The sequence below is a fragment of the Maniola hyperantus genome, chromosome 5 (assembly GCF_902806685.2).
Source record: "Maniola hyperantus chromosome 5, iAphHyp1.2, whole genome shotgun sequence".
Lineage (NCBI taxonomy): Eukaryota > Metazoa > Arthropoda > Insecta > Lepidoptera > Nymphalidae > Maniola > Maniola hyperantus.
The window spans coordinates 4,880,434-4,899,502 of NC_048540.1; the positions used below are offsets into that span (position 1 = coordinate 4,880,434).

The window sequence follows — 19,069 nt, forward strand, 5'->3', positions numbered from 1 at the left end:
CTTTCAAGTTACTTCTTCACATAATACAAATAAATAAACAAATAAACAAACGCGGCGCGTACTCTCCTAATTAATATTTAAACATAACATGCTTGCGAGCATTTTTCATAACACTTATAATCTTCATCAAACTTATTTCTTTCACTAACATTCAACTTTTCATAAAAATTCTAGGTCTTTCACTAACACCAGCGCGGTAGATAATGATCAAGAGTCTAGACAAATATATAGTTGAATGAGGAGGTACTAAATATGTGCTAAATATCGCGTTCGAACAAATAAATAACAATCATCTTCCTACGTCAGTATGTCTCAATCCCAAAATAAATAATTGTATATTTTATACCTAGTACTTCTACAGCCGAAGGGTGACCAAGCCTTTGGTTTGCAGAGTCCTAATTTGTCAAAGCCGGTATAGTCTTATATCGTCAAAACTAGCACGAAACTAGACGAAAAACGTCTGTAAGGAAAAAATTCTCCTTATTTCATATTCATTTCCTTGTATTTGCAAATTGCATCTCGAGCAAAACCATTGTCTCGTATAACAATATAAAACGTTCAGGTACGCGTGTGTCGTTGACCACGCGATGACACCGTTATAATTTTCTGAATTATTAATATTTACGAAAGAAGTAAGAACCTACTTATTAATTTATTAATTATTATCTATTATTAGTTTAAACTATCCTACACACTATATAAAATCTTACAAATAAAGCACGAACGGAACTTATTAGTAGATAGTGGAGCAAGTATTATTTATTATTAAAAAAATTACCAATATTCTCCTAATCTATACGTACAAAATTAAATTATCTACCCAAAAAAATAATTACAATACCTACACATTCTACCTATTTGCCCATTACGAGAGATAAATTGCACTTACTTTAACTATTAGCGACGCATTTTATCAATCAATTTCGTGACCGCCGTGTAGTCGCCGTCGTCGTCAGGACTGGTTTTGGTCATCAGGTCCGGAGGTCTGGAGTCTGCGCCTCTTCTTTACTGCATCTTAATGGGCCGGGAACACCCTGGACTCCTCGAACTGGGCCGGGAATACCCTGGACACCTCCTAGTTGTGGCCGGGATAACCCTGGACGCACGATGATGCTGGGCCGATCAATGAAGCTTGAGATTGTCTTCTGTTCATAAGAGATTCATTTTTGAACTTATTTCTTGATGTTAGTGTTTCATACAGGACGTGGAATTATTTTCTTCTTTTTGTTTTAGTTGAGTCTTGAATCTTGATATTCTTTTGAAAATTGTGTAGTCTTCTTCTTGATCGGTGCCCAGCCGGTGCACGCACTTAGATTAGGCATGCACCGACTGGCAAGGGTCGCCATGAGATATGTTGTGGCCGTATGGTAATAATTAAATGCGGCAACGGTGAAAGATGTTTATTGAGAGCCGGCTTATGATCTACTCTCGCTTATGGACTAACAATACTAATAAAGAAATCTTACATACTATTGTCTTAATCGTATTGCTTAACTACCTAACCTACATAATTTTGCATCACCTCTCTTTCAATCCGATGTGCAGGCAACCTAATTCGATATATTGAGGAGTTGCATTTTTATGTTACTTAAACTGACAATTCGTACATATTACAATAACGCACATAACTCTGAAAAGTTAGAGGTGCGTGCCCGGGATCGAACCCCCGACCTCCAATTAGAAGGCGGACGTCCTAACCACTAGGCTATCACAGCTTGATATCATAGTTAATTAATGATATTCCGGCACAATATCAATAGCGTGACTTGAGAGCTTGCAATAAATCTTAAACAAATATTAACTAATGGCCGTAATCACCCAAAGTTCAATGTGCTGAAACGCTACCAAAACTTGATTTACCAGTTCCCACTGTCGTGTTATCTAGACGTCTGACTAGCCTTATCTCAGATTTGAAACTCGATGTGATGTAAGAACAAACATTTAAACTTATGCTATCTACCGTACCGAAGCTGAAAGTTTAATTCTGCCTAACCAGCCTTAAAACTTACATAGCCTATTTATCTAATTCGTTATTACTATTAAAAAAACATAACTACACTAATATTATAATGGGATAAAGTTTGTAAGTTTCGATGTAGAAGGTAGTCTCCGAAACTAGTCGCCCTTAAAAAATCTTTCACGAGTGCTTTTTTGGACTATAAATTATATACATATTTTATGTATCGCGATAGTCACGGGCGAAATCTAGTGGTGTATACTTTGAAAAATGAAAACACATATTGCTGAGATGGCTAAAAATTTAAAAGAGCATAAGAATAAAGCTCATTTCGTGATAATCCGCCAAAATAGACAAATATGTATGGTACAACGTGCAGTATTCGATATACACCGTTCGGCCTCCGAGGAATGCTCGGCTCTAGACATGCAAGGAAAAGCAAGCAACCAAGCAAGCAATACTTGTAAAACAATCCTGTCCTGACAATATTTACTCACCACTCTTTTGACGGCTACAGTGCGACAATCTGATTGGGCGACATTTTTAAAAACCTAAATCCACGCGTACGAAGTCGCGGGCATCAGCTAGTATTTTAATAAATCAAAAAGCATTGCGGCATTAAGGGGTCAACATTGCATCATATTCTGATACATCTACGTCATGTGCGCTGCCGCGCCGGCATGGGCAGTTATGCGACATCAACCAGTGTCGCTCCGAACTGGTTTGTTTACCTTTTTGTTGCACTAACCGAAATGTTTCCATTTAATAGTTTTAATTAAATGTTTTTTTTAATTCATTTAAAAAATCTAAAAGCATGGCATTAGGTACAATTGATCAATGTTACATCATATTAGGCCGGGCTAACTTGGTACCTAACGTGATCCGAGACATTTACCTACCTACCTACGGCACTGCGCCCCTTCGAGAGCACTCGCGTAACTCTACGAGCTTACGCGATAGAGGCGTTGATATAATTTTTAGGCTGCAGCGCTGTGCGAGTTGAATTGCACTTTTTAGTGTCATAAAAAGAGTCGCTGTTTATTTAAACGACATTGCGGATTGAACCCTTCTGTACCTGGGCAGTACGGGCTACTATTTAAGTATTAAGTGATCATAATATCGATACGTAGCTACGGTCTACGTCGTGTTCCGACATTCGAGGCATTTCCGCGACATCAATCACTGTTGCTCTATCTAAACTGGTTTAACCACTTTTACGATGCACATAAAAGGTACATATCCTTTTCTTGTGGCAAATCAGAAGTCATCATCGTCTTATGTTCATTAATTGACACTATTTTAATAACATCCTAAAATTTTACGACTGCACTACTTACGCGATCCCAGTGTCGTTCGAAACTGGTTTATTTTCTGTTGCAAGCCGAATGCAAAATCTAATTAGTTACTACATAATTTTATTTAACAGCTCACTGACATAGGCTTATTAACATTAGGCGGAAGTACCTGGAAAGTGGAAGCCCACTGCATTATTATCACGAGAAAAAAGCATCTATCATTAGGTATGTGATTAATAGAAATCAAGGCAGCAGCAATGAGGAAAACGCAGAGAGAATTCACCACAATTCAAGTATTTCTTTCTTCATTTCACAAGTTTGAAATCATCCCGAACCATATTATTATTCACGCCATCTATCTATTTTATATTCGTAACATACAAATTTTAGATCATAATTTCTTTATGTAAATAAGAAGCATATTCATTTCATAAATACATTGTGCTGTAACTGATGCATTGCAATTTGCATGCATTTTATCTATGACGACCAAGTACCTACGTATCAGGTCAAAACATTGCAATTGGCAAAACTAGGTAGGTACCTACTTGCCTTGCTAAAAAACTTTAGCGTCGCGTAACGTTGCCAAAGAATTCAGGTTTCACATTATATACCTTTCTTTATATAAGTTACGTTTTAAAAGGCTTGTCTCGTTTAATGGAAACATGTCTTTGAGAGTTAAACGTTGCCAAGAGAATTGCAACGATCCGGCTTTTATTATAAAGATCGTATTTCATTCTCTATACATTAGTCATGCAGATATTTGTCTTTTTCTACGTGACTTGATTGAAAGCTCATTCTACAATGGCGGCTACGTGATCGATTATCATCTTATCGTCTAATTTGACTTCTAAAATTGTGTGTCTCTAACATATCATTACTTGAATTCGGCGCCTCGAGTCACAGAGAGAATATCGACAAGAAAATTACGTACAACTAGGTACTAAACAGCTTTGGTTAGGATGAAACCATGGGAATTGCTGTAATTGCAGTGTTATTTGCTATACTTACGTAATTAAATATAGCAAAGGGCAAATAGCTTTCTGAATTGGTTTAGGATTTCAGTTATATTCTGAAATTAAAGCTTTCGCTATTAAGTATATGTTAATTCAATCGGAAATTCTTACTGCCAACCTTCGGGTTTACTGTTCCAGTAGATACAATATCGTGGCTAGGTATATTATCTTCTCTACAAGATGTGTCGTCTGAGCATCTAACCTCTTCAATAGCCTTAGCGGAAAAGCTGAAGCATATCTACGGTAGCAATGAAATGCTTTAATGCTCCAGCTGGGATGCCCAAGCGAAACCCTAAGGTTTTAGTAGAAGCACAGTTCACGGCAGTTATGGAACTTCTTACAAAACGTCGAGATTTCGACGTCACTGGCAGGCGGCAAATGTTAGTGCATTTGACGCAGGTATCCCTATTTTTTTATTATTTTACAGCACCATAACCTAATATTCGACATAATAGGTATCGTCGATTCTAAATCAAACCGAGAGTTGCCTCACTCTAATTCACTCTTTGATGCTCTGCTTCTGCAAGGATAGTATAGATAGGATAGATAGAATAGGCTTCAGGCTTCCGCAAAGAAGTGATTGAATCTCTTAGTCCGCCTTCACCGGATCCTGTTAGTATTTTGTATAAATAATCATTAATCAGAGTCCAGTGTGCAATAAAAAAAAAATTGGCTCAAAATTTTTAGGTGTTGCAACTTTAAATTCTCAGAATCCCTTCTGATTCATAATAAAATATTCACATCGTGTTGGAACCTATTTGCATGGTTTTGTTTTTTTTTTACTTGGAATCAAACGTGTATACGTTTTTAACGTTGACTATATTATAATATTTTGAAGTTATTTTACTAACAACCTGGGAATAAAATGCATATATTTTGTCATTTGAAAACTTAGACATATCTTTCGGCCAATTATTCCTTTCACTATAGACACGTACTTTTGTGCCCTAGTAAGTAGTAGTATTTAGGCGGTTTGCTTCGAACTGATTTCCCTAATAACGAATGCAAAGTCTACTAAAATTAAAATTTCCCCAATTGTGCCATTGATTAAAACATTAGAATAATGTTACCGTTTTTTAGGAACTGCGTCCCTTTCGACATAATATATTACAATAATTGCGATATTCATAATATGGATCTTTAAAATATATGCTTAAGGCAAATAATGGTTGTAGGTATCTTTCATTTACAAGTGCCTAAGCTTTTGCGGTTTTCCCATTTAAAACTTGGAAATGGGTATTTACTTCATTGACCTGTGATGTGAGTAACTACGTGTGTTTTGACATGGTTGCCAAACCATTCAGTCGATGCTTATTTCGTCATCTTGCGAATATTTGCATAGTCATCGTGTAAAAAGTCACGCAAAATATGACTAGCCACCTACTTTAAATTCAAAACTCAGCACCTATAACAATATACCGATTAAGTTACCTACTGGTCTGGTCTGGTCTTACAAATGGCACCTGAAACCTATCATTATTATTCTATGCTTCAATTCCTTGCCAGATCTACACGAAGTCACTGAAGTCATGATTTTGATTAAGAATCGTATACTTAACACAGGGCGATAAGTTCTGTAAAATGTAACGAGAGCTTGCCTATAGGAGATCATTATTTTGTTCTTGATTAAAGGACTTCATATCAACATAAATTAATGCTTGGACAGTATCAAATTAAATGATTTCGTGGTTACGTTTGAACAGGTAAAATAAATAAAGAATTGAAAATGACCAGAGTTTGAACTTAGAATGAGATCAGAACATACTTTGACTTTTTCAGAATAAGACAGATTTATGTCAGCGAAATAAATCTGTCCCGTTTTACCTCACTTGCAACAGTCTGGTTTAGTGGGTTTAGTTAAGTTTTGTAATGCTGTCACTTTTTGTCAAGTTTATTCCTGCACGGCCCAGAGTTGACAAGAAAAGGATAGGGATAGAAAAGGAGATTGCCCGTGAACGGGCCCTATTTTGTGGCATCGTGTCAAAACTTAATTTTTTTTTTAAATGTGTTATTTTTTTACGATTATGTGTTTTATTTCGACTTTTCCTTCTTCACCCTATCATTGAAAATATCCACAATTACAATTAGAATCGTAAACATCCATTTATTTTGACGAAGTATTTATTAAATATAACCTCAATGTCAGCAACATAAAAATAAGATTTCTTTATAACCAGGGTGAATAAATGGAAATCGTTTGCAGAATATAAAAAGGTAATTATTTGTCTGCAAAATAAAATTAAAACCATGGTGACATAACAATTATATTGGCAATCTCCTTTAACTACACATTTTTTAGGTTGGTGCAATGCGACCTTAGTCTCGGGCGATATTACAAATGTTTTATTTTCCTTGTTGCAGAAAGCTCGGCCTAGAACTGGTGCCCCGGCGCGGCGCGGAAGCCGTTGACCCGGAGGACACGAGCCTCGTCGAGCTGTACAGGGTGCACGCGGAGAGCGCCGAGCGTGCTGCGGCAGTAAGAACTTTATTATCACCCATAACTTTTTAAATTCCTTCACAAGTCATCGCTTTATCTATTAAAAAAAAAGTTAGCCCTTGACTGTATTCATCATCATCATGATCAACCCATCGCCGGCTCACGACAGAAGAAGAGGATGAGAAGGATTTTGGCCATAGTCTGCCACGCTGGCATTGTGGATTGGTAGACTTCACACACATTTGAGAATATTATAGAGAATTCTCAGGCATGCCGGTTTCCTCACGATGTTTTCCTTCACCGTTAAAGCAAGTGATATTTTAATTACTTAAAAACGCACATAACTCCAAAAAATTAGAGGTGCGCGTGCCCGGGATCGTACCCTCGACCTCCGATTGGAAGGCGGACGTCCTAACCACTAGGCTACCACATCAGCTTTGACTGTATTGGCATAGTGTAAATACCTAGCTACATACATGAGACGTCGCCCTTAATGTTTGCAGACGAGCCGGCTTTACGGTCATTAGCACCTACTCTCGACTAAGAACTAAAACAAGAAAAACAACTAAAGTTATTCCAACTTCTGCAGGACGCTCCTGTGAACCCGCAGGATTGCTCCCTCTCAATGTTTCTAGAGCAGACTGTATAAAGTATCACCGTAGGCTGTATTATGAGAAAGTGATAATGCTATCTAAGATGGAGTGGGCTAACCTGGAACGGGGTATGGTAGTTTTTAAAGAACGCCAATCGATTTATAATTTCTACACGTCACTCGTCATCGTACCTGAACGCTAAATCTCTGGCTGTACGTGTTTACCTGCAGGATGCAAACTTTTAACTAGGTCCGGTCAAAGCCTTACAAGACCAGACCAGAGACAATGAAGTAAATATAAATCCCTCTAATTGCTGAGAATCGAATCCGGGACCTTCCACTTATAAGACCAAAGCGCTCATCACTGCGCCAAGGCTTGTCAAGAAACTTGTTTAAACACTGGCTTTGCCCACAACTTCGTCCGCTTGGACTTTCAAACCCCTATTACACCCACTTAGGGGTTGAATTTTGAAAAATCCTTTCTTAGCCGATGCCTACGTCATAAAAGCTATCTGCATGCCTGCCTGCTGTGCGTTGATAGATCAGTCAGTCAGACCTTATCCTTTATATTTAGATAAGAACGAAAAACTTAGAACTGGCACTCCGGTCTCACATCGTACTGGAATGCTAAGGATTGGATATTTTCCGGTACTCGGTTGTGTGATTAGTAACTGTAACCCCAAACCGGTCAATCAGCTAATTAAAAATAAGTATATTTTTCGATCAAGTAACAACTAAAGGTAGACTTTAAGCTACGCGACCACAATGCGCTACGCCATACGACACTACTTGCGCACGGCTTTGTATGGAAATGTAGGTTTGAACAGAACCGTGTAGTTACGATTCTGATGATTTTTTTTCTTTGATCCGAATGTCCCATTACATACAAATCTGAACTTATATCCAAGCAAAACTGCCTACTGTGCTAAAATTTAGTCCAAAGATCGTAATTTTAATGGAAACGTACAATTACAATAAAGTTTCTTTTAATAAACTTTTTTAGGTGCTCCTGTAAAATTGACTTTTTACCAATTACACCGTATTGTTCGCCAGCTCCTAATTTGATGTGGACGATAGAAGCGATAGAAACGAGACAAAGATTTTGTTTCGTGCTTAGTGGCTTTTGGTAGTGCCACCACGGCACAATTTACCTCGCCAATGTCGCGCAGATTGAAGAAACCACGAAGGAGGTTGCTCGGTTTCAGAGTTCTACTACTGAATTTTCCAAATACGCGATACAATAAAGTTAGTTTATTTTATTATTAGGTTTAGTTTATTTTATTTTATTCAGATACAACTTAGCCTTTGACTGCAATCTCACCTGGTGGTAAGTGATGGTGAAGATAATTCAATGTGTCGCCTTTCGTCGTCGCTCAGCTCACAGTGAAAAATTACAGAATAACCGATTCTCCGTAGGTACAACTTTGTTTTGATAGATGTCGTTTAGAGGCCTTGAAAAGACAAAAACTTCTTAATAACTTGTATAGTAGGTATAAAAGGGTACAACAAACAATATGTTAAATAGATAAGTACGATGCAAAGGTCATGAGCAATGGTGACAATAAACATTTATTTAAATAGGCATCTATAATATTCTAGTCACGTTAGTTAGATTTTAAGTTGTTATTAGAAGTTAGACACCCTAGAAGGTTCTGAAATAGTGAAATCTTTCCGATACACATGTGTAGTGTATGTCTTCGGGATGTATCACGCAAGCTTCGCTGTCAAAAAAAATAATTTCGTCAAAGTCTGCTTAGGCGGATGGGCCCCGAGAAGGTAATAGACAGAGAGATAGACAGGCACACTTTCGCATTTATAATAATACTAGTTTATGCTCGTGACTTCCTCCGCGTGGGCTACACAAATATCAAACCTCTTTTTCAACCCCCTTCGAGGTTGAATTTTCAAAAATCCTTTCTTAGCGGATGCCTATGTTATAATAGCTATCTGCATGTCCAGTAGTTTGGGCTGTGCATTGATAGATCAGTCAGTCAGTCACCTTTTCCTTTTATATATTTAGATTATTAGTATGGCTGTTGATGAGACATTATACCTACCTACCTTACCCAAGTCACAAAATTTTTTACTTCTCGTAGATCTTTTTTAATCCAAATCTGGAAATACTTCTTCCTAATATTACTTAGGTTAATTCGACAAAATGCAAAAATCAAGCCCACCTTAAAAGTCCATTTTTAGCTCCTATTCCTATGCCTTTATGTGTATTGTCCTCGAACCCTCTATGGTAATTTGATATCCGGCAGATGTGTATAGTCCAAAACAACGAAAGAATATAAAAATAATCGAATCCAATTCACTTTAATTTTAAATGGCCCATTAATTTGGGTTTTGCGACTAATAAAGATAACTTAAACAGCCAATTCTTTATCTAACCTGATTTTAGTTTAGATAAAAAATTGAAATAGGTACGTTAAAAATTATCTACTGATATTTGAAGTAACTTTGATGAAGACCAACATAGTTTAGGTGTTTTCATCCCGGAAAATCAAAGAGTTCCCAAATTCACGCGGACGAAGTCGCGTGGTAGATAGGTAGGTACAAAGTTAGGGCATCATCAACTACAAAGATAAGTCATCCAAAAAGACCAAAGAAATAAATTGTGCAATAATAGTAGCCAGGAAAGGCTAGTTTACTAGTTCCCACACACCTAATATCTTGAAAGCGCCTAATAAGGTAAAAAGGTTTCTTCCACTCGAGTCGACTTTGCTCTTTTTATCCGAGCACTGATATGATTGGCAATATCCTTTTACATTGACGTGGCAAATCTCACTTAGCTACAGCATTATGCCTTTTGTAGACCTTTTATGTAAGTCACGATACAAGAGGTCAGATTTCTTAATGCCACCCAGATCTGTGTCAGCTGCAATCAACGTGGCTGCGAAATGTTTTATCATTTGCTTTTACTTTTTGCAACAAATGAGTAATTTTGATAAAACAACCGTTTAACTTACTGCGTTTTTAATTGAGATCGATTTTTTTGTAACTAGTTTCAATTTGTGGCAAAATTAGTATTTGACCAACCAATCTTGAAATTATACTGAATATGTTCAATAGCAGAATAAAAGTTGAGACGTTTACGTAAATTTAAATGACATGGCATGTTTTCGGTACGCTACTAGAGCCAGCTTAATAAAATCCATATTTTACAGACTGCATCTTTAACTGCTGACTAAAACGTTTATAATCTTTAATTCTATGGACTAAAAAATAACCCGCTCTCTTGTCACTTATATGGGGCATGGTCTGATGGCATCATGTGGCTATTATTCGTGTTTAGGTCAATACACAGAATACAGGATTTTTTTGAGAGGTTGTTCTTTCTTTCAGTGGCGTGGTACATTACGTCGAGCATGCGGCTCAGGAAGCAGTTTCAACTCTGGCACACTCACGAACAGTTCCAACATCACTACACCTCCAGTCCAGTCTCATTACCTCATGTGCAGTATGAGGGATTTTGGTCACACCGCGGGGGGTGACGAAGCAGAACTGCTATTATGGCTTCACGATGCTAGAAGAGCGCAGCCGTTATCTGAGAGGTTTAGAGTGCGGATAGCGAGAGATGGGTTTTCAAACTACGTGGATAGATTGCACGCTAATAGCACGCTGTTTGCGGTGAGTATAAACAACGACACGAGTATCAATATACAGGCTGCTTCAACATCTTCACAACACTGGTGACGTCATACTAATGTGCAGTATGAGAGACTTCGGTCCCACCGCGGGGGGTGTTGAAGCAGAACTGCTGTTATAGCTTCCGAAGCGCAGCCATTATCTGATAGGTTCAGAGTGTGTATAGCGAGGGCTGGGTTTTCTAACTACGGTAATAAACAAAGAATACTCGCAAGATACTTCAAAAACTTCCTCCATAAAGTAGTTGCTTAAAAATGGTATATTTTCAGTTAAATCACCATATCTAGTAATTCTTGATGGATGTATTTTCTGAATGCAAATGTAGTGAATGTTGGAAGTAATTTGTTGCGGTGATCGTTGGAATTTTCTTGCATCGTAATAATTGGTTACAATAGGTTGCAACGTTGCGGTTATTTATAGTGGATATTTGCGATTTAGATTCTTTGAAGATTGCTAGGTAAAATAAGTCTGTTAAAATGAATTTTAGGTTAAATGAAAAGAATTACACGCGTTGATGCTACACGTTCCTTTCTTTTTTACGATACAGGTACATTTTCATTCGTTAATCTTCAGCCTCACTATCCTCAATTCTGAAAATCGTAGGTACTTTGCCGTACCATCGCCACTCGTAGTATGACGTTGCGCCATTTAAGTTTGTACCAATATCATCGTGTGCCATTTTCTAGATTTCCAAATCTTATAGTACGCGACAGTTTCGACTGATTGCTCCTTTCCAACATACTTAAATCAATGCTTCCAACACTAATATTTGGAACGTTCATTAGAATTTTGTATACGACATTTAAAGTCTCAATTACTCAACAGTTAACTGAAATCCGAAAGGTTGGCGGTTAGAACCCCACCCGTTGCACTATTGTCGTACCTACTCCTAGCACAAGCTTTACGCTTAGTTGGAGGGGAAAGGGGGTTTTAGTCGTGATTAACATGGCTATTACTCTTTTTGAAAAAAACTTTATCATTCTGTAAAATTGAAGTTTAGCAAGGATTAATTGAGTTTTAATTTGATCGTTTGTACCTACAGGACCTTTCAAGTACAGATCTATCTCGTGAGCTATGGCTAGTCGCGTGGGTGATACGAGTGGGGCGATGGGCGGGCGCGGGCGGCAGCGGGACGGGGGAGAGGCGAGGGCCCGTTGCCAGAAGGCCCCTTGGCGCCGGAGTGTTACCCCTTGCAGAGTTCCTAAGACAACCTGAGCCACAGACTGTTGAAAAGGAGTATACGTTCAAGGTAAAGTAGCAAAATCATTTTATATGCTCCTGCAATGGCCATACCAGGTCTCCAATCGAAACCAATCCATCAGCCAGTTTGTATACGTCTACTATAAGACATAGACAATTTCAAAAGAGCGCCACCAAACACTGTTTTCCGCCTTTCTTTTAATAATCGAAAGTGATGTCGTACTTCGTCCTAGAAAAATAATTGAAGTACTGTGATTCTTTTTTCAGGTATACCAATGTGAAGAGAAGGATTTTCACCAGTTACATGACATGTTAATACGAAAACAAACGAATAAGTGCAATATCTTACCTGGACAGCCAAATTATGGTAAGAATTGATCGACAAAATTTGATGATACCAATGAGTTTGTTATACAGAAATTTAGGGCCGATTTTCGATTCGTCAAACAAATTTTAGATGTTTTGACGAGTAAATTGACTATTTATACTTACAAAAACTGACGATTTATCCATCAGTTAAAGTTTATCTAGCGTTCGAAAAATTAACCCTAATTGGAAGTATGAAAGGTAGTTAAGTTTCATAATCATTTATTTTGTCACTTCAGCAGATAATACCTTAAAGACGCCAAATCCGCAGTTTTCATAGCCTTTATGACGTAAACAGTAAACTCATTACCAATGTGGACTTATTTTGATTCTACAGGAATAGTAGTAGCACTAAGACTTCTAACAAACACCGGCAGTATTTCGGAAGCGGTCGCGTCAGGAGCAACTGTGACGGCAAAACGCGGTTTCCCCGACGTCATTATGCCAGGCGATGTGCGCAATGACCTCTACCTCACGTTGGAAAGGGCAGAGTTCGAAAGGGGTGGGAAGAGTACGGCGAAGAATGTATTGGCTACTGTCAGCGTTCATGATAGTACTGGACAAGTTATTAATGTGAGTATTGATTTGATACATGCACATGTGCATTCTGCCAACTCTCACGTATGGTGCTCAGACTTGGTCCCTGACAAACTCTCAAAAGTCCAACCTCAAGGTTTACCAATGAGCCATGGAACGCAGCATACTTGTTAAAAAACTAGCAGATCTCGTAACTCACCTTTTCCTTTTATATAGGTATCTAGTTAAAAAAAACCGGCCAAGTGCGAGTCAGGCTCGCGCAATGAGGGTTCCGTACTACAGTCGTATTTTTTCGACATTTTACAGGATAATTCAAAAACATGATACATAAAAATAAATAAAAATCTGTTTTAGAATGCACAGGTGAAGACCTTTCATATGATACCCCACTTGATATAGTTATCTTACTTAGAAAATTGAAAATACTAATTATTAGTTCATGACCACAATTTTTCTTTGTGTGGTGTAACCACAAATTCACAGTTTTCAGATTTTTCCCCAAATGTCAGCTATAAGATCTACCTGCCAAATTTCATTATTCTAGGTCTATGGGAAGTACCCTGTAGGTTTCTTGACAGACCGACAAACAGACAGACAGACAGACAGACAGACAGACAGACAGACAGACAGACAGACAAACAGACAACAAAGTGATCCTATAAGGGTTCCGTTTTTCCTTTTGAAGTACGGAACCCTAAAAATAAGTAAATGAAAATACTTCAGGAATGTGTATGGGGAGCCAGCGGCGTCGGCTCCACGTCCTACGAGTCACTAGTGCTGTACCACAACAACAGTCCCGCGTGGGGCGAACAACTGCGCCTCACCGTGCCCTTGGAGACCTTCACACACGCGCACGTCCGAATCGAGTTCAGGCATTGTTCCAGTGAGTTTTCAGTCTTTATCACCTCAATACCTTTTATACTCTTTGTCTAGTTCTTGCAATGGGGAGCCACACTGCCACTTTACCCCGACAGGTGGCGCATAAGCGAACCGGCTATACTGATAGAGGGAGTATAATCTGTGGAACCGGCTATACTGAACTGCCATTAGCCATATATATATTTATAACAGTCGTTATATAACCTCTATGTAGACGTTATTTTGATTTTTGTCGTTTCTAATGATTCCACTCATCATCATCATCAACAACCCACACGCCGCGCCGGCTCACTATTGGGCACGGGTCTCCTCAGAAAGAAAGGGGCTTGGCCATGATTCCACTGTGGGTTCTAAATTTGGTTTTTACTGAAAACAACCAACGGATAATAATCAATGGGTCTTCTTTCTATTAGGAGAGAGGATAATATTGATTTAGAAAAAATTAATGATTTCAAAGATCCTTTAAAGAATTCCTTCTGTTTTAGCGCGAGATAAGAACGAGCGAAAACTTTTTGGCTTTTCGTTCGCGCGGCTCATGGAAGCAAGTGGCGCCACGTTGAGGGATGGTGCGCACGATTTATACGTTTACAAGTGTGATGACCCGTCGAAGTAAGTTCTAATCCCAGTATATTACCACATAATACTTGATAGTACTTTCCAGGTACAGAATAACCACTCAGCAAAGACGTTTCGACACAATAAAGTGCAATTAAGCTTAAACGCCTTATTAAATAAGTGCCATCGTAGGTATATTTCTCGGGTCATATTGTAATCAAGTGAGTTCGCCTTTTTCAACGTAGCAGATTTTATACTGGATGAGAGGCTGATTGTCGCTGCTAAGAACGAATCAACAAATTTCAACTTTGCTAAAAAATATGGCAAGGCGTTTTCTCTACCCAATTAACACACGCTGCACCTGCGATTGCCGACTTGTTTTTGAAGTCACTTGATCATCGCCATTTTGGCGCTGATAGCAGCAGTGAGCGTCATGTGAGCGTGTTCGGAACTAACTAGAAAGAACTACTGTTAGTGATGAAATATCTGTCAATATAGTGCTAATATTTTTTTTATTTAAAGAATATTAGTCAAGTTAATTGCTGACTAATATTTCCCTTATAACGAATAAGAAGATCATAATATGACACAGTGTCAATTTTGATTTCCGGTACGCTCGGTGGGGCGCTTCGATTCGGCACAAAACATAACTGTCATAACACAACATGAAATTTGGTACAGCAATAGCTTGCATCCCGGGGAAGGACATTGGCTACTTTTTAGCCCGAAAAATCAAAGAGTTCCCAAGGGATTTGTAAAACCTAAATCCACGCGGATGAAGTCGCGGGCATCATCTAGTTTCTTATAATTTCGTTCTTTCTGTATTGAAATGATTTTTGTTTTAGGTTGTTAACAGGCAGTTATCTATCTCTTCCGTCCTGCGCCAGCGACTCGGCTCGGGCTCCCGCTGCGAACGGCCTCCTGGCGACATTCCAAAGAAGCACCAAAGAAAATTGTATTATTAGTACCTTGCTGTGTTCCACTAAGCTTACTCAAAATGGTAAGTAATTTATATTATAATAATATTCTTCTTCATTTTCTTCTTCCACAAATCCATCAAACCATTGCCGGCTTACTACTGAGCACGGGCCTCCTCTCAGAATGAAAAGGATTTGGTGATAGTCTACCATGCTGGCCAAGTGCAAATTGGCAGACTTCACACATCTTGGAGAACATTATAGAGAACTCTTTTGTGTTTTGTTTTCCTCGCGATGTTTTCCTTCACCGTTAAAGCTAGTGACATTTTATTGCCTAAAAGGCAGCATAACTCTGAAAAGTCAAAGGTATTCCCCGGTATAGCCCGGTACTCTTTTACGGAGGGGCTCCGTTCACAAGGTGCTCTGTAAGGGGGGCTGAGGTGGTGTGGGGAGATGGCTCCAGATCTTATGGCTTTGTTGTTCACAGAGGATCTATTAGCACTTCTGCAATGGCGCGCTCGACCCGAGAAAGTGCAAGAGACCTTACTACGAGTACTGCGGTTAGGAGACGGGCTGAGCTGCGAAGAACTGATTAAATTTTTGCGCGACGTGCTCGATGCTCTGTTCGCTTTGTTTTCCACTGAAGATGGAAACAGGTACCATATTACGTATTTTTGCTTTTGAAGAATTTTTGATCTTGAAAAATGTTACTGACGAATTTTGGCATTCTGACAGTTTTTGTAAAAAAGTTCCGCGAAAATTCCTCAGGTTATTTAACGACTAGTAACCGCTTCCAGATTGGCTCCTGTGAGAATTTCGAATTATCCAGACTTATTCCTTGTGTGTTAAATCAAGTGATATTTATTTATTTAAAACGCACATAACTCCGAAAAGTCAGAGGTGTGTACCCAGGATCGAACCCCCGACCTCCGATTAGAAGGCGGACGTCCTAACCACTAGGCTATCACAGCAGCCAAAATATTTTTAAAGTGTCTTAATACATTTTTGGTTGAATGTGCACTTATTTGAAATTTGTGTTTTTACAGTACTCCACATTCCGGCACAGTGTTCCTAGTCCTGGTGTCAATCTGCAGTTTGTTGGATGAAACGAGATTTCAACACTTTCGACCTGTATTGGATGTTTATATTGAAGAACATTTTTCCGCAGCTCTTGTATATAAGTACGTATCTATGGTAAATATATACTTCTTTGAGTATCTTAGACGACACGAGTGACAGATCTTTCTTTGGACCTTTGTACAAAATTTTGCAAGGATTAATGTCCATAGGTCAAGGCACATTGCGGCAGGCACTAAGATTAAGATTAAAATGACAGAGGGATGCGACGAGACTAAAGTATTGTGCTAGGTTTTTTTTTTATTTTCCATGGTAGTCTGTTGAAACTTTGAACTTAGTTACATCGTTATATTATCTTCCATGCTTGCGACTCTTGACCTCCACGGTGATTATTTATAATATTAAAACAGGCTGATACTGTACTGAATGCATTTACACAGAATATAAAGACTTTAATGGCTCTTGTTAATGGCATTTGCAGAGGCCTGTTATCCTCAGTCCAGCATTGCGCAGAATGGGCTGCGGGCGCAGAAGGCCAAGAGCCAATACGCAAATGTCTGCGCTCTCTAGGCGCAGTGTTCCGTCTAGCGGTTCGTTCCCGATGTCTATTCGCACGAGCTACGGGCGGCCAGTACGAGGATAGCTTCCGAAGGGACGTTCGAGCAGCGTTGCATGCGCTGAAAGCTTTGGCCCAACATCCGCATAGGGAGCATCTTGCGCCTGCCCAAGTAAGTGTAAGAACCATTGATAAAACCATAATTCCAGAATCTATATATATATGAAAGAAAAGCTGACTGACTGACTGACCGACCGATCTATCAACGCACAGCTCAAACTACTGGACGGATCGGGCTGAAATTTGGCATGCAGATATTAGAGATTATGACGTAGATATTCGTAAAGAAAGGATTTTTGAAATTTCAATCCCTAAAGGCGTAAAATAAATAAATAAATTTTATTGACTTTAAGTTGCTGAGTGCTGACATAAATTATATAAGGAACAAAAAAATATAGATATAAATATTAATATTAATACTTATATTAATATTAGTATTAGTATTAATAAACATCAAAATAGGGGTTTGAAATTCGTGTAATCCACGCGGATGAAGTCGCGGGCGTAAGCTAGCAAAATATATTTGCACTCTAATGAGCTGTAGATGGCTAATTCTGTTACCAATTTCTAAACTAAACTAAAATAAAATGACAGATATATACGTATTGATATTCCTTTCATAATGTGCATGCGAAAAAGGGTATCACTAGATAATCGGCGTCCCCGCTGCGTTTACTCTCTATTGGGTATTTGACTCCAATTTTTTTATTACTTTATTATAAACTAGGATAAAAATAATGACGTAAACTGAAAAAACTAATTAAATCGCTCAAATAAAAAAGTTATAAGTATTTATATATTTCTGATTAGACAGAGATAGCGATATAGAATTTTGACGTCACACCTTACTAATGCCAGCTTCGTGCGGTTTCATACAAATTTTCGTTTTGCGAGAAAAGGATAGAAGACCCTTATAAATACTATTATATATAATTATACTACGCGGTTTTGACTGCCTAAAGTCAAAACAGCGGCGCGTGCGCGGACGGACTCCCTTGAAAAATGACCCCGTATGGGTTCGAAACTAGTCGGGCTAACGTCGACTACACACGTGAGTAAAGCCGGGACAGATAGTATTTATAATGGAAATCACTCACGGTAGTTTAAACGCTAAGATAGAAGACCCTCCCACTCCAAAATTAAAATGCCTGTAACTTTGTAAATCTTTGTTGGATTTTAATATTTTTTTCACCGTACGTCATTATTTTTATCATAGTTTATAATAAAATAATAATATTTATCAAATTCAAAAGTAGGAAGATACCCAATTCTATTCTAGGTAGCCCTAATGACTTCATGGGCTAGTGTTGCCAAGGAAGTGGCATCGGCGCTAGGGCCGGTAGAAGCCGGGCGTATTACAGCAGCCATGTTAGACGCACCCGCGGCTAATGCCCCTCCTGCGCTGGCTAAAGCCCGACTGCAAGCCGCCCAGGATATATTGAAGGGACCTCTTGGACAAGATCCCGGTAAGATTGGAGCTTATATTACAGTGTAAAGTTCATAGTTTAGCTTTATTTATACGCATTTATATGGGTAAAATTAAGGATCAGACCTGCTGACAAGTTATTGGCTGTCCATCTCTAGTAAAGGCACCTCACAGGCTCCTATACCGGTACTGAAAACCGAAAGGTCGACGGTTCAAACCCCGCCCGTTGCACTATTGTCGTACCTACTCCTAGCACAAGTCTAAGAAAAGGGGAATATTAGTCATTTAACATTGCTAATATTCTTTAAAAAAAAACTTTGCTTTGTGCGCGAAAAAAGCGATATTGCTTGACGAAATTGACCTAAAGCTCATAACATGTTCTCGGGATATTTTTGACATTTTCCTTGTATTGAATAATTTTCACACAAGTGAACCACAAATCAAGGGAAATTGGGGTATATTTTATAATGAAAAAATACGTATCATTTTGAAAATCTCCTTTTTGCTACTTATTATCAAATCGAAAACCTCTTTCGTAGCCCGCGTCGATT

At 38.5% G+C, this 19,069-nt stretch overlaps 1 protein-coding gene across 5 annotated transcripts in view; it reads left to right on the forward strand.

The window, feature by feature from the left end:
* spg (dedicator of cytokinesis spg) overlaps positions 1 to 19,069 on the forward strand; it is a 75,769-nt gene that overhangs the window by 41,243 nt on the left and 15,457 nt on the right. For all 5 annotated transcript variants that reach the window (XR_011236799.1, XM_069498935.1, XM_069498937.1 and 2 more), the window contains exons 6-17: positions 6,630 to 6,744; positions 10,643 to 10,927; positions 11,988 to 12,194; positions 12,413 to 12,512; positions 12,849 to 13,084; positions 13,772 to 13,931; positions 14,413 to 14,536; positions 15,328 to 15,482; positions 15,887 to 16,055; positions 16,446 to 16,580; positions 16,958 to 17,204; positions 18,372 to 18,558. Coding sequence is in view for 4 of the 5 variants with exons in the window: in XM_069498935.1 (XP_069355036.1) it covers positions 6,630 to 6,744; positions 10,643 to 10,927; positions 11,988 to 12,194; positions 12,413 to 12,512; positions 12,849 to 13,084; positions 13,772 to 13,931; positions 14,413 to 14,536; positions 15,328 to 15,482; positions 15,887 to 16,055; positions 16,446 to 16,580; positions 16,958 to 17,204; positions 18,372 to 18,558 (2,120 nt within the window). In the remaining variant the exon portion in view is untranslated. The remainder of the gene's footprint in view (positions 1 to 6,629; positions 6,745 to 10,642; positions 10,928 to 11,987; positions 12,195 to 12,412; positions 12,513 to 12,848; positions 13,085 to 13,771; positions 13,932 to 14,412; positions 14,537 to 15,327; positions 15,483 to 15,886; positions 16,056 to 16,445; positions 16,581 to 16,957; positions 17,205 to 18,371; positions 18,559 to 19,069) is intronic.